Genomic DNA, 14,817 nt, shown 5'->3' on the forward strand with positions numbered 1-14,817 from the left:
ATAATGTTACCCGAGCAAGGCAGTGCCCGTTTGCTCCATGAAGGTCTCTGGATCTCTTGCCATCTTGACATGGGGAAAAAACTGTCTGCGCAGTTTGCTCGTAATGGTCTGGATATCCAAAACAGAAAGCAATCTCTGTATTATATGGTGCAGAGCATGCCCCAAAAAACCTGCAGTCATAATACCGGAGGACCATCCGGTAGCCGTACCCTTTCCAGGAGTGCGTGGAAATAAGCGGGAGACTCCCCCCCTGATACCTCCGAGTATTTCTCGCGTGTTTAACAGCGGTCCGGATCCAGTAGATCCATTACAGGAGATAGAATAAAGGGATCTAGTCTAAACATGTAATTCTTGCATTAGGCAGGCAGTCCATTAGAACGAAGTCAGTAGCGTGGATGTCAGCTCTAATTGAATGCAGAAGGTACGCCCCTCCACGTAGTCATCAAAGTCTCGCACAGGTACTAGCCTGTGTGATGAACAAATGGCCGGTACTGTAGAGCGTCGAGTGCATGAGAGAACCGCGCTCTCTACTACTGTGATCGCATACCGTGAGAGCGTCCGGCTGTCAGCCTGAGTGGGCCGCACCCGTTAGTATCCAACAGCAGAGTCTACCTCCGTGACCGGTTCTCTCTGTGAGAAAAGGCCCTCCCAACCTGTCCTCTGTATCCAGCCCAGTATCTGGTTGAGGACGAGTGAGGGCTGAGCCCCCTAACGACAAATCAGTATCCGGTTCTGTATGAGAGGGTTCGTTCTCCGTTCCTGAAAAACGATATACTCAGATCGAGGTGATGGAGGGCCGCACCCTCCTGTGGTGCCAACTAGAGTCCCTAGAGATTAGTGGGGGGGACCAAAATGTAGGGCGCACCAATATAATGTCAGCGTAAGGCTGAGGGCACAACTTCTGGAACAACGATGGAAAACTATCAACCGACTATCCGGATCCCGTGCGCGCGCGCGGGGTCCAGGTAGACCGTTGGTAGTCTGAGGAAAGCTGGAGACGTTCTCCGCAATCCACGAGTGCCCGGGAGGGCGGAGGAGGTCAAGTCTGGCCTCACGACAACCCGAGCGAAAAGGAAAAGGAAGTCATGAAAAAACTAAAAAAGCAACAATTAATGTAGAAAAGAGAAAAATACCAATTCTACCTCGGATAGAAGGCAAACAGCAGGCCGGAAGGTAAGAAAAGTAAGTCCCACTGGGCAGGGCCAGGAGCCAAACTAACGCAGGAAAAACTACCGGACCTATAAGGATTCCGGGAGGCAGCTACGGAGTAGCTGGTAAGGGCAAGGAAAAACACAGCTTTCTCCCGTAGGTGTACCGGTCCTTGCCTGTGCGAAGTTCTCCTCGGAGATGTGCCATCACCGGTTGGAGGAAAAACGTGGATGTGTCCGGGGTCTTCATAAGAAACTTAAACCTCCAGGCCTGAGGTTTAGGGCCTTCACCCTTCCCACCATATTCAGATGGCCGTATACTTGTGTCCTCTTGAACACTATGGCAACGGTGTTTGTCTGGACACCTGCCTATCTCCATGTCACTGGTGGGCTTAGGGTTATCCTCCGTGATATTACCCCAGGCCGGCGGCCAAAAGGGGATCGGTACCAATAGTGTAGGCCCGTCAGTAGGGCACAGGCCCAGCAGACCAAACGAATGGACACAGAAAGGTAGCCAAGCAAAAGTCACCTACATAGCAGGCCATTGAAGTAGGCATCGACATAGCAGGCTATTCGATGGGGCACAGGCATAGCAGGCCATTTAATGGACACTGACATAACAGGCCCTTCTTATGGGCATAGACATAGCAGGCCATTCTTATGGCACAGACATAGCAGGCCATTCTTATGGGCACAGACATAGCAGGCCATTCTTATGGGCACAGACATAGCAGGCCATTCTTATGGGCAAAGACATAGCAGGCCATTCTTATGGGCACAGACATAGCAGGCCATTCTTATGGGCACAGACATAGCAGGCCATTCTTATGGGCACAGACATAGCAGGCCATTCTTATGAGCACCGACATAGCAGGCCATTCTTATGGACACAGACATAGCAGGCCATTCTCATGGACACAGACATAGCAGGCCATTCTCATGGACACAGACATAGCAGGCCATTCTCATGGGCACAGACATAGCAGGCCAATCTTATGGGCACAGACAAATCCGGCCAATCTTATGGGCACAGACAAAGCAGGCCAATCTAATGGGCACAGACATAGCAGGCCAATCTTATGGGCACAGACATAGCAGGCCAATCTTATGGGCACAGACATAGCAGGCCAATCTTATGGGCACAGACATAGCAGGCCAATCTTATGGGCACAGACATAGCAGGCCAATCTTATGGGCACAGACATAGCAGGCCAATCTTATGGGCACAGACATAGCAGGCCAATCAATGGGTTGTGTGATACCATAATATTATTAATAACATGTATTTATATAGCGCCTTCCAATTCCGTAGCGCTTTACAGTGGGTATCGAATGAGTAACGAGGACCTCTGAGTTCGGGTAGAGGTCCCTAAAATTGTAGAACCACAGGGCATCTTGTGATATAGGATCCTTAGACAATCGACCCCTTTTTGACAGCGTAATGCTGCGTGAGTAACTTGAACCGGGACTGGCAGTCCCTAAATGCCCAGCAGGCAAATAGTGGTATTCCATCTGTATTGGGTACAAGGGGGAGTTGTTCCAGTGACTATCACGTCCATGAATGTAAGATACTCTGAGCGATACTGTCCTTGAACTGTGAATAGGTATGCACATGTTCACACAGATCTGTTAGAACTTTCGCAGCGTTATATAGATACCATCATCATATCGCCTGAAGGGTTTTGGAACCACGGACTCTTCCAGGAGTAGGGTTAAACCATAGCCCTCAATGAATTCCCCCAATGACCCGATAAAATTGCACGGTATCAGCGCAGACTGGTCTCTCATACCAGTTATAGTCAGAGCCAGGTCTGTAGCTTATATATACGCCATGGACAGATAATGCCTCCCAGGTGAGTCCCATAGCAGGAGCAGAAAAAATATATATACTGAGAAGGATGTGAAGCCTAGCGATAACTGACACAGTATACACCCTGTACAGAGCCTATATAACTGAGATCATATAAACCTGTAACCCACAGAAATCTGTGGTATACCCTGATAGAGAAAGCACAGTAGACAGCAATATGCACTGTCCGTAAAACTCTCAGCAAAACTCACGTCAGTAAATCTCACAGCAGTCTGTGGTATACACTGTCAGGGAAACTAAATCTCGAAGCACACTGGCAGTAAAACCAAAGCTGTGATAAACACTGTCAGAAGAGCACACAGCAAAACTGTAAACTAAATCTGATGTACACTGACAGAAAAAACAGCAATCTGTGATACACCCACAGTACACCCACAGTAATCTGTGATACACCCTAGTCAGCAAGACACACTGCAGTCTAGATGAAGTCTGCCATCTAAAAGGCAAAGGGATGAGCTATATATATTGACCACACAAAGCATATAGAATATGTGGACTATTAGAAACTAAAAGATAAGAATACAAGTCATAATGTGGAATGGCAGTCACAGTAAACGTCTCCCATCATAACTAAGAATGCCTCGTGTGGTTAGCAGACTCTGTCAGATAGGGGGAGACTATGTAAGCTGATCTGAGTTCAAATCAGCATTGACACGGGCAGATGTTGCATGGGATAGTCAGTGCAACCTGTATGCTTACTGTGCCAAACCACAGTCCACTCAATACATAGAAATAAAAAACCATATTCATATTAGAGCAAGCGAAGGCAAACCTGATAGCAATCCGCCGGCCAGCAGGGCGACAGACCCGAGAACCGACCACCATGGAACGGAGGAGGGGCCGCGGTAGGTGCACTCTCCTTCACCCGGTCGGCTTCCCGCGGCTCTGAGAAGGAGCTGAGTGCGGCGGCGGCCACGTGGGAGAGCGGAGCGGTCGCCGGGTACTCGCGTCCGACCGCGAGTACCTCGGCTGCCGGAAGGTAGAAAGGGGTTCGGGGAAAATCAGGAGACAGCCAGAGGCTTAGGCTAGTCTCCTGAAACACCGACACAGTGCAAGCAGCCCGCGGGTAGTAAAGGCGGGAAAAAGATAGTGGGGTAGCGAGGGGAGAGGGTGGAAGGACATAGGAAGGAATCCCCAAGAAAACCCCTCAAACCCCCTAAAGAAAAGGGAAAGGACTCCCCAAAGAGACAGGGGGAGCAACAATTCAAAGGAAGGATTGTAAACATCATCGAAATATCTAAGTACAATACACATAAACTACATTAGCATGAAGAAGGAAGTATATATCACAAATATATGACTAAACACAAAAAATATATAACCTGAATATATAGAAGAAGAAAACACATGAAGCCAAATATTAACTAAGAACAACTAAGTAAGTATATAAAGATACAAAAAATAAATCCCAATAAATCAAGATAAAACCCAAAGCCACCAACATAAGCAGGAGGCAGTGGTACTCTGACCTGTACTGATGCGGAGCAGCAAAGAAAGAGGAAATGATGCATGGGGAGGGGAGTTTTATAGTACCTAACTTTTTTCTGATTGGTTGTTTTCTGTGCTGCTGTGGAGTTCTAGTAAAGAGAGACTTAAGCAAATACGAAGCCTCCTGTCATGTTATAAAATTCTAATGCATCTTTCTTTCCATCTTATCTAGTTATCCTTCACTAAAGCATCTTTCTGAAAAAAGACCTGATGTTCCGATATATGTTGGGAAAACTGAACGCCCTGTATTTTGGTACTTGGAGAATAGTGGGGTGAAATTAACAAACATCAATATCGTCCAATTTGGTATATGGCAACAGGTTAGATTAATCCGTCCTAAAGTTTTTTGGTTTTTTTTATAATAACATCCTATTTTTGTGGCTATTTATTATTTAGTTTTGTGGCACCAACAAATTCCACTGCACAGGATACAAATGAATTACAATAGATATAAACTAGGTGCAAATTAAAAACCAAAGCTATTGTCACAAAAATAACACTGGTCCATAAAATTTAAAATTATTAAACATGTAGGCCTAGATAACTGACAACCATATAAAATAAAGTTTTATTAGGGACTCAATAAAGTTGTAACATAAAATGTATTTTCTTTGGGTTTTACAATTTCAGGCAATTCTTTGCTTTATAGTAAAACCTCTAGCAGGGTATTAGGACTGTTTTCGGGCTTGGCTCTTTTGTGTAAGTCCTCCTCAGCCCTTCTTATTAAAGTTGGAAAGAAATATACAGTGAAGAAAAAAAACTTGTTATATATACCAGTTAGTGAAAAAATTCCAATCAGCGGTTTCGAACAGCAGCCCTTAATGAATTAAGTGAATGCCATATGTTTATGTCTGTGAACAATTTATGCTTCTATTAATTATATAGTCTCTAGAACAGAGGTAGGCAACATGTGGCACTCCAGATGTTGCAGACTACGTCTCCCATAATGCTCTTTTACAATGCTGGTAAAGCATCAGGGAAATGTAGTCTACAACATCTGGAATGCAAACGTTGCTTCTCAAGAAAATTGATAAATGATAATGCTGACTAACAGACTGTAAGATGCTTATATAATATATTTACCAATATTAACATTTGATTATTAGGTAGATGAACATCTTAGATTTATGATACTGATGGATGGAGTCCACCCTGAAATGGATACATGCATCATAGCTGAATATAAAGGTAACAACTTCTAAATTTGTAAGAATACTATTTATAGTTAATATATGCTTGTGTTCTGGGACCAATGAGTGGAGAATGATTATTATAATCACAGCAAACTACACCAGTAGTCAGGGCATCAATAAGCATTAAAAGTGGGCCTGACTGTTGACCGAGGAGGACACTGGTTGAGGGGGCTCCTCAATTTATTTGTAATTAACTGCCTCAAAACAGTGTAATCCTGCAAAATTCATGGGGCCACAGGCAGTAAGTGAGCATAGTGCACCTAGGCAACTCCTGACATGAATCATCGGACTTTTGAGAGCCTATACTCGTGTAAGCACTGTGCTTAGACTCTGAGTATGAGATGCGGCTGGTGGTCTCCTACCTTACGAAACGTTTGCATATGGTTTGGGTCTCTTCAGCATGCTTTAGATTCCACTATTTTTCTCTCACTACTTGTGAGTCAGTGTTCACGGTTTCCCTTTTGATGCTACTTTCTAGCGTGCCTTTAGTCATAGGCCTTCTTTATTCCTTAATGCCAATCTCGACTTCAATGCCCGAATTAGACTACAATCTAGTATTTTGCATAACCGCATTTGCAGATATAGGATGCTTTTTATTCTATTTTTTTCTTCTTTATTTCTATAAAAAGTGCATCATTTTTGGAATGTCCTGTATTGTATTACTAACTTGGTTGTCACTCATTACCCTAAAAACATATTCCCCTCATACCACCCTTAAAAAGTATTTTACTTTTATTCCTGCTTCGCATGGATCTGCCGTTGCTGGCTTCGGGCCCCCCGATCCACCTCCTCGACTGACTTAATCAAAATTGATTACCTCAGCCAATCCAATGCTTTCCCATCAAAAAGCATTGGATTGACTGAGATTGTCAGTTCTGATGAACTTAGCCAAGGAAATGGAGCTAGGCCAAATGCTGCTCTGGCCAATCAGAATCTCCTCATAGAAATGCATTGAATCAATGTATCTATATGGAAACAGTTCAGGGTCTCCATGCAGAGCTTGGAAATGCTGAATGTCAGTGCTGCACTGTCTAAATGACTGCCACTAAAGGTGTCCCTAGGCAGCATTGTAAACACTGCCTTTTCTCTGAAAAGTATATGGTATTACACTGAACAATAGGATGGTGCCAGGGAAGTCCAGACACTATAGTTATTTGATTGAGATACAGTAATTTCGGATCCAGACCACTAGTGATGTACCGAACTGTTCGCTGGCGAATAGTTCCTGGCGAACATAGCGTGTTCGCGTTCGCCACGGCGGGCGAACACATGCGCGGTTCGATCCGCCCCCTATTCATCATCATTGAGTAAACTTTGACCCTGTGCCTCACGGTCAGCAGACATTCCAGCAAATTAGCAGCAGGCCCTCCCTTCCAGACCCTCCCAACTCCTGTACAGCATCCATATTAGATTCATTCTGAAGCTGCATTCTTAGATAGAGGAGGGAAAGTGTAGCTGCTGCTCATTTGATAGGGAAATTGATAGCTAGGCTAGGGTATTCAGTGTCCACTACATCTGATCTCTGCTGTAAGGACAGCACCCCAAAAAGCCCTTTTTAGGGCTAGAACATCAGTCTGCTTTTTTTTATTTTATTTTTTTTCTGTGTAATGTAATTGCAGTTGCCTGCCTGCCAGCTTCTGTGTCAGGCTCACAGTGGATACTGTGCCCACTTGCCCAGTGCCACCACTCATATCTGGTGTCACAATAGCTTAAGCTTGCATTTAAAATAAAAAAAAAATAAAAAACTGTAATAGATTGAATAGCAGTTAGTTGTCTGCAAGTGTCTGGGTGTCAGGCCTTCAGCGTGTACTCTGCCAACTCTGCAAGTGCACTTTGCCACTCATATCTGGTGTCACTATAGCGTGCCTTTAAAAAGAAAAAACGTTTTTCACTGTAAGCTAATAGCAGTCAGTGTCCTTAAAGCGGGTGTCAGGCCTTCAGCGTGTGCTCTGCCAACCTCTGCAAGTGCACTTTGCCACTCATATCTGGTGTCACTATAGCGTGCCTTTAAAAAGAAAAAACGTTTTTCACTGTAAGCTAATAGCAGTCAGTGTCCTTAAAGTGGGTGTCAGGCCTTCAATGTGTGCTCTGCCAACCTCTGCAAGTGCACTTTGCCACTCATATCTGGTGTCACTATAGCGTGCCTTTAAAAAGAAAAAAAGTTTTTCACTGTAAGCTAATAGCAGTCAGTGTCCTTAAAGTGGGTGTCAGGCCTTCAGCGTGTACTCTGCCAACCTCTGCAAGTGCATATTGCCACTCATATCTGGTTGTCAGGATCGGGACAGGGATCCAACACGCAGAGTACAAACAGTAGCCAGATACGTATACCGGACCTTAGAATGGCCGGACTAACGTAAGTAGTACCGTATAGAATGGTCAAAGACAAGCCGAGGTCGAGGGTAACAGAAGACAGGTAAGCGAGAGACAAGCCGAATCAAGGGTAACAGAGATAAGCAGAGTAAGGTAAACAAGCCGGGTCAAAACCAAAAGGGATAATAGAATACACAAGCACTGAGTGACTAGAACAAGCTAGAACCACGACAGGGCAATGAGCTAATGAAGGAAGCTCTGTTAAATACCCTGTTCAGAGCAGTAACCACACCTCCGAGACGTCCTGATTGGTCCTGCAGCAATTGACTGACAGGTCGATCCGGGGGAGTGTCCTGATGATGACTTCCTGCCTAGATGGTGTAAAAGGCAGTCACTCCCTCGCGGCCGGCCTTGCATGACCGGATAGACCGCGGGGAAGGGAGTCATCAGACCGTCTGGATGGTGGAACAGCTAAGTCTCTACCTCTTTTGGAGGTAGAGACCACAGGTACCCTGACAGTACCCCCCCTCTCAGATACGCCCACCGGGCGGAATGAACCGGGACGAGATGGGAAGCGAGAGTGATACGCCCTGCGGAGACGGGGAGCATGAACATCCTCCTGAGGTACCCAACTCCTCTCCTCAGGACCATATCCCTTCCAATCAACCAGATATTGTACTCTCCCCCGGGAGATTCGAGAATCAATAATAGAGTTGACCTCATACTCCTCCTGACCCTCCACCTGAACGGAGCGAGGAGGGGCTATTGTGGAGGAAAATCTGTTACATATGAGTGGTTTCAGCAATGAAACGTGAAACGAGTTCGGAATGCATAAGGTATTAGGAAGAGCTAAACGATACGCAACCGGATTGATACGGGTCAGCACCCTGTAGGGTCCAATATAACGAGGAGCGAACTTCATGGAGGGCACTTTTAAACGGATGTTCCTCGTGCTCAGCCATACCCTATCACCTGGAACAAAGACCGGAGCCGCCCTTCTACGTTTATCAGCGTGTTTCTTGACCAACATAGAGTTGTGCACAAGGATTTGTCGAGTTTGATCCCACAACTTCCTCAAATTGGCAACATGAACATCAACCGACGGCACCCCCTGGGAAGGAGAATCCGAAGGAAGAATAGACGGATGAAAACCATAATTCATGAAGAAGGGGCTTGAATGAGTAGAATCGCAAACGAGATTGTTGTGTGCAAACTCTGCCCAAGGAATCAAACCGACCCAATCATCCTGGTGTTCAGAAACAAAGCATCGTAAATATTGTTCAATTTTCTGGTTGGTACGTTCAGCAGCTCCGTTAGACTGAGGATGATAGGCAGAAGAAAAGTTTAATTTAATACCAAGTTGAGAGCAGAAGGACCTCCAAAAGCGGGAAACAAATTGGGAGCCTCTGTCCGATACAATTTGAGAGGGTATCCCATGTAGGCGAAAAATCTCCTTGGCGAATATCTCTGCCAATTCGGGAGAAGACGGAAGTTTAGGCAGGGGAATGAAGTGTGCCATCCTAGTAAACCTGTCAACCATGGTGAGGATAACAGTCTGTCTTTTAGAGATAGGTAGATCGACAATAAAGTCCATGGCCAAACAGGACCATGGTTTCTCTGGAACCTCCAAGGGTTGCAGGAGTCCACATGGAAGCGTATGGGGTTGTTTGGTTTTAGTACAAACTTCACATGCAGCGATGAACTCCTCAACATCCCTCCGTAAAGTAGACCACCAGAAGTCCTTAGAGATCAAGGCGTAAGTTTTGCGAATACCAGGATGTCCCGCCATCTTGCTATTATGTAAACACTGTAAAAGTTCCAGTTGAAAAGCAGGAGGAACGAAATGACGACCCGCAGGGGTCTGTTTAGGTGCGAGATGTTGCAACTTAATGATCTCGGCCAGTAATGGAGAATGAATCCTGAGATTCGTATTAGCAATGATATTGCACTTCGGAACTATAGAAGAAAGAACTGGTTCAGGTACAGTAGAAGGTTCATATTGGCGAGATAATGCATCGGCTTTAGAGTTTTTAGAACCAGGTCTGTAAGTCAGTACATAATTGAAGTGAGTCAGGAATAAGGACCAACGAGCTTGTCTAGAGGATAAGCGCTTAGCCTCCCCAATATATGACAAGTTTTTGTGGTCTGTCAAAATCGTAATAGGGTGTAGGGTCCCCTCCAACAAATGTCTCCACTCCTTTAAGGCTTTAATGACTGCTAACAGTTCCCTGTCTCCGATGTCATATCTGCTCTCAGCCCCAGAAAGTTTCCTGGAAAAAAAAACACACGGGTGTAATGGTTTATCTACCGCTAATCTTTGTGACAGAACCGCACCTACTCCTGTCTCAGAGGCATCGACCTCGAGTAGAAACGGCAAAGTCGTATCAGGATGGACTAATATTGGAGCAGAAGCAAAAAGTTATTTGAGCCTCTTGAAAGCAGCGAGAGCTTCAGGAGACCACGTCTTAGTTTCTGCCCCCTGTTTGGTCATATTGGTAATGGGCGCAATAATAGACGAGTAACCCTTAATGAAGCGCCTATAATAATTGGAGAAACCAATAAACCTCTGAATAGCCTTGAGTCCCTTAGGTAATGGCCAATCTAAAATAGACTGGAGTTTGTCAGGGTCCATCTTAAAACCTTCCCCAGAAATCACGTAACCAAGAAAATCTATCTGAGACTGATCAAAGCTGCATTTTTCCAATTTACAGTATAGACCATGTTGCAGAAGTTTCTGTAATACCGCTCTGACCTGTCTATGGTGAGTTTCAATCTCCCTAGAGTGTATCAGTATGTCGTCTAGGTAGACAATGACACAATCATGTTGAAACTCCCTAAGTACCTCATTAATCAGATCCTGAAATACTGCAGGAGCATTGCAAAGTCCAAACGGCATAACTGTGTATTCATAGTGACCGTACCGAGTATTGAACGCCGTCATCCACTCGTGTCCCTGCTGGACTCTCACCAAATTATATGCCCCTCTGAGATCTAACTTGGTGAAGATTTTGGAGCCCTTAAGACGATCAAATAACTCGGTAATAAGTGGAATAGGATAGGCATTTCTGACAGTTATTTTATTCAAGCCTCGGTAATCGATACAAGGTCTCAGCGTGCCATCCTTTTTCTTAACGAAAAAGAACCCAGCCCCGGCCGGGGAAGAAGACCTCCTAATGAATCCCTTTTCTAAATTCTCCCGAATATACTCCTCTAGAACCAAGTTTTCCTGAACAGACAAAAGATATACATGGCCCCTCGGAGGCATAGTCCCAGGTAGAAGCTTAATTTTACAATCAAATGGCCTGTGTGGCGGCAAAGAATCGGCATTCTTCTTGTCAAATACTGCCTTTAAGTCTAGGTAAAGGTCTGGTATCTGTCTTTCTGTGGACTGAATAGGAGTCTCAGGTATGTTAACATTAGCTAATGGAGAAACCTTGCATAAACACCTATCCTGGCAACCCTGGCCCCACGAGAGTATCTCCCCTAACTCCCAATCGATAATAGGGTTATGTTTCTTCAACCATGGGTACCCCAGAACTATGGGAACGGAAGGGGAGGAAATGAGCAAAAGAGATAAATTCTCCACGTGTAGGATACCAACATTTAAACTAATGGGTATGGTTTCACGAAAGATAACAGGGTCTAGTAGTGGTCTACCATCTATGCCTCAACGGCCAAGGGTGTCTCCCTTAGCTGGGATGGGAAATTGTTCTTAATAGCAAAGGCTTGGTCGATAAAATTCTCAGCAGCACCGGAATCTATCAATGCCATAGCCCTTACTACTTCCTTCTCCCAAGTTAAGGAAACTGGTAGCAGAAGCCTGTGATCTTTATAATTAGGAGTAGAGGACAAAATAGAAACACCCAAGGCTTGTCCTCTAGAGAGACTTAGGTGCGAGCGTTTCCCGGACGGTTAGGACAGTTCGAGAGTAAATGACCCTTGGCTCCACAATACATACACAAACCCTCTCTTCTCCTGTACTGTCTTTCCTCCTCAGAGAGGCGGGTATAACCTATCTGCATAGGTTCAGGAAGCAAAGATACCGTGGAGTCAGGACTTGGAAAAGCGGGGGCTAACCTAAAAGAAGGTCTCCGGTTCCTCTCTCGAGTGTTCTGTCTCTCTTAAACGTTCATCTATACGAGAGATGAACGAAATTAAATCTTCTAAATTCTCAGGGAGTTCTCTGGTAGCAACCTCATCAAGGATTACTTCAGATAGGCCATTCAAAAATACATCCATATACGCCTGCTCATTTCACTTGACTTCTGACGCCAGAGACCTGAACTCTAGTGCATAATCCACCAGTGTTCGGTTCTCCTGTCTCAGGCGCAACAGTAATCTGGCTGCATTAACCTTTCTACCTCGAGGATCAAATGTTCTTCTAAAAGCAGCTACAAATGCGTTATAGTTATACACTTATGGGTTATCGTTCTCCCATAGTGGGTTGGCCCATCTCAGAGCTTTCTCAATAAGTAGGGTGATAATAAATCCTACCTTTGCCCTATCTGTAGGATAAGAGCGGGGTTGCAATTCAAAGTGGATACTAATTTGGTTTAAAAAACCACGACACTTCTCAGGAGCCCCACCATAGCGTACTGGGGGGTTAATGCAAGAAGAAGCACCCACTGTGGCTACCTCTAGACCTAAACTGACAGGAGAAACAGGGGTATTACGTATCTCCTCTGGTGGGTTATTGGCATGAGATAATAGAGCCTGTAGCGCAAGCGCCATCTGATCCATTCTGTGATCCATGGCTTCAAACCTAGGATCAGGAGAAGCCAGCTGACTGTTTGTACTTGCAGGATCCATTGGCCCTGTCGTAATGTCAGGATCGGGACAGGGATCCAACACGCAGAGTACAAACAGTAGCCAGATACGTATACCGGACCTTAGAATGGCCGGACTAACGTAAGTAGTACCGTATAGAATGGTCAAAGACAAGCCAAGGTCGAGGGTAACAGAAGACAGGTAAGCGAGAGACAAGCCGAATCAAGGGTAACAGAGATAAGCAGAGTAAGGTAAACAAGCCGGGGGGTTAATGCAAGAAGAAGCACCCACTGTGGCTACCTCTAGACCTAAACTGACAGGAGAAACAGGGGTATTACGTATCTCCTCTGGTGGGTTATTGGCATGAGATAATAGAGCCTGTAGCGCAAGCGCCATCTGATCCATTCTGTGATCCATGGCTTCAAACCTAGGATCAGGAGAAGCCAGCTGACTGTTTGTACTTGCAGGATCCATTGGCCCTGTCGTAATGTCAGGATCGGGACAGGGATCCAACACGCAGAGTACAAACAGTAGCCAGATACGTATACCGGACCTTAGAATGGCCGGACTAACGTAAGTAGTACCGTATAGAATGGTCAAAGACAAGCCAAGGTCGAGGGTAACAGAAGACAGGTAAGCGAGAGACAAGCCGAATCAAGGGTAACAGAGATAAGCAGAGTAAGGTAAACAAGCCGGGTCAAAACCAAAAGGGATAATAGAATACACAAGCACTGAGTGACTAGAACAAGCTAGAACCACGACAGGGCAATGAGCTAATGAAGGAAGCTCTGTTAAATACCCTGTTCAGAGCAGTAACCACACCTCCGAGACGTCCTGATTGGTCCTGCAGCAATTGACTGACAGGTCGATCCGGGGGAGTGTCCTGATGATGACTTCCTGCCTAGATGGTGTAAAAGGCAGTCACTCCCTCGCGGCCGGCCTTGCATGACCGGATAGACCGCGGGGAAGGGAGTCATCAGACCGTCTGGATGGTGGAACAGCTAAGTCTCTACCTCTTTTGGAGGTAGAGACCACAGGTACCCTGACACTGGTGTCACAATAGCGTTGATTTAAAAACAAAATATTTTTTTTCACTGTTATAGATTGAATAGCAGTTAGTTGTCTTCAAGCGGGTGTGTCAGGCCTACAGCGTGTCCTCTTCCAACCTCTGCCACTGCACAGTGCCACTCATATCTGGTCGCACAGTAGCTTGCACGCATAGTACCACTAATCCAAGAAAAAATGACTGGCAGAGGCAGGCCACCCCGCAGGGGCCATCGTGGTTGTGGTGCTGTGATTCCCTTTTGCCCTAGAATAATGCCCAGTTTTCAGAGGCCACGTACCCTGAACTTGAAAAGTTCTGAGGGCATAGTTGACTGGCTAACACAGGACACCCACTCTTCTACAGCTTCCGCTCGGAACCTTGACGCACTATCCTTTTCCAGCTTAGCTTCGGGCACCTCTCAAGATACCACTCACCCGCCTGCCGCCACCACCAACACTAGCACCACAGCCACTTCACTTGGTATGTCAGAGGAGTTATTTACACATCCGTTTGAAGAAATGAGTGATGCGCAACCATTATTGCCAGAGGATGTAGATAACAGGGATATATCTCAGGCAGGCAGCATTACACACGTGGACGTACGGTGTGATGATGATTATGTTGTACCCGCTGCTGCTTCCTTTGCTGAGTTGTCAGATACAAGTGAAGCGGTTGCATCAGTCAGACAGCATGCATCGGCACCCGGGGTTAGCCCGACAGCACGCCAATCAATGCATGCTGTGTCCACAACCAGAATGGCGTCATTGCAGAGCTCAGCAGTGTGGGAAGTCCAACACCCACCTAGGTACAACTGCTTTGCGTAGGCACATGATCGCACATCACAAACGCCTATGGGATCAACACATGAGTACAAGCAGCACAAAAACTCAAAGCCGCCATCCTCCTCCTGGTCCAGCATCTTCAGCCACGTCAACCACTGCTGTCCTCCTTGCCCCCTCTCAACCATCCGCCACTCCATCTCTCGCCTTGAGCAGT

The 14,817-nt window shown here is 45.8% G+C and overlaps 1 protein-coding gene across 2 annotated transcripts in view; it reads left to right on the plus strand.

Annotated features, from left to right (window-relative positions):
- LOC134608650 (cytidine monophosphate-N-acetylneuraminic acid hydroxylase-like) overlaps positions 1-14,817 on the plus strand; it is a 273,312-nt gene that overhangs the window by 165,038 nt on the left and 93,457 nt on the right. For both annotated transcript variants that reach the window (XM_063451660.1, XM_063451661.1), the window contains exons 6-7: positions 4,679-4,826; positions 5,613-5,694. In XM_063451660.1, coding sequence (XP_063307730.1) covers positions 4,679-4,826; positions 5,613-5,694 — 230 coding nt within the window. The remainder of the gene's footprint in view (positions 1-4,678; positions 4,827-5,612; positions 5,695-14,817) is intronic.

Source organism: Pelobates fuscus, chromosome 4, assembly GCF_036172605.1.
Source record: "Pelobates fuscus isolate aPelFus1 chromosome 4, aPelFus1.pri, whole genome shotgun sequence".
Lineage (NCBI taxonomy): Eukaryota > Metazoa > Chordata > Amphibia > Anura > Pelobatidae > Pelobates > Pelobates fuscus.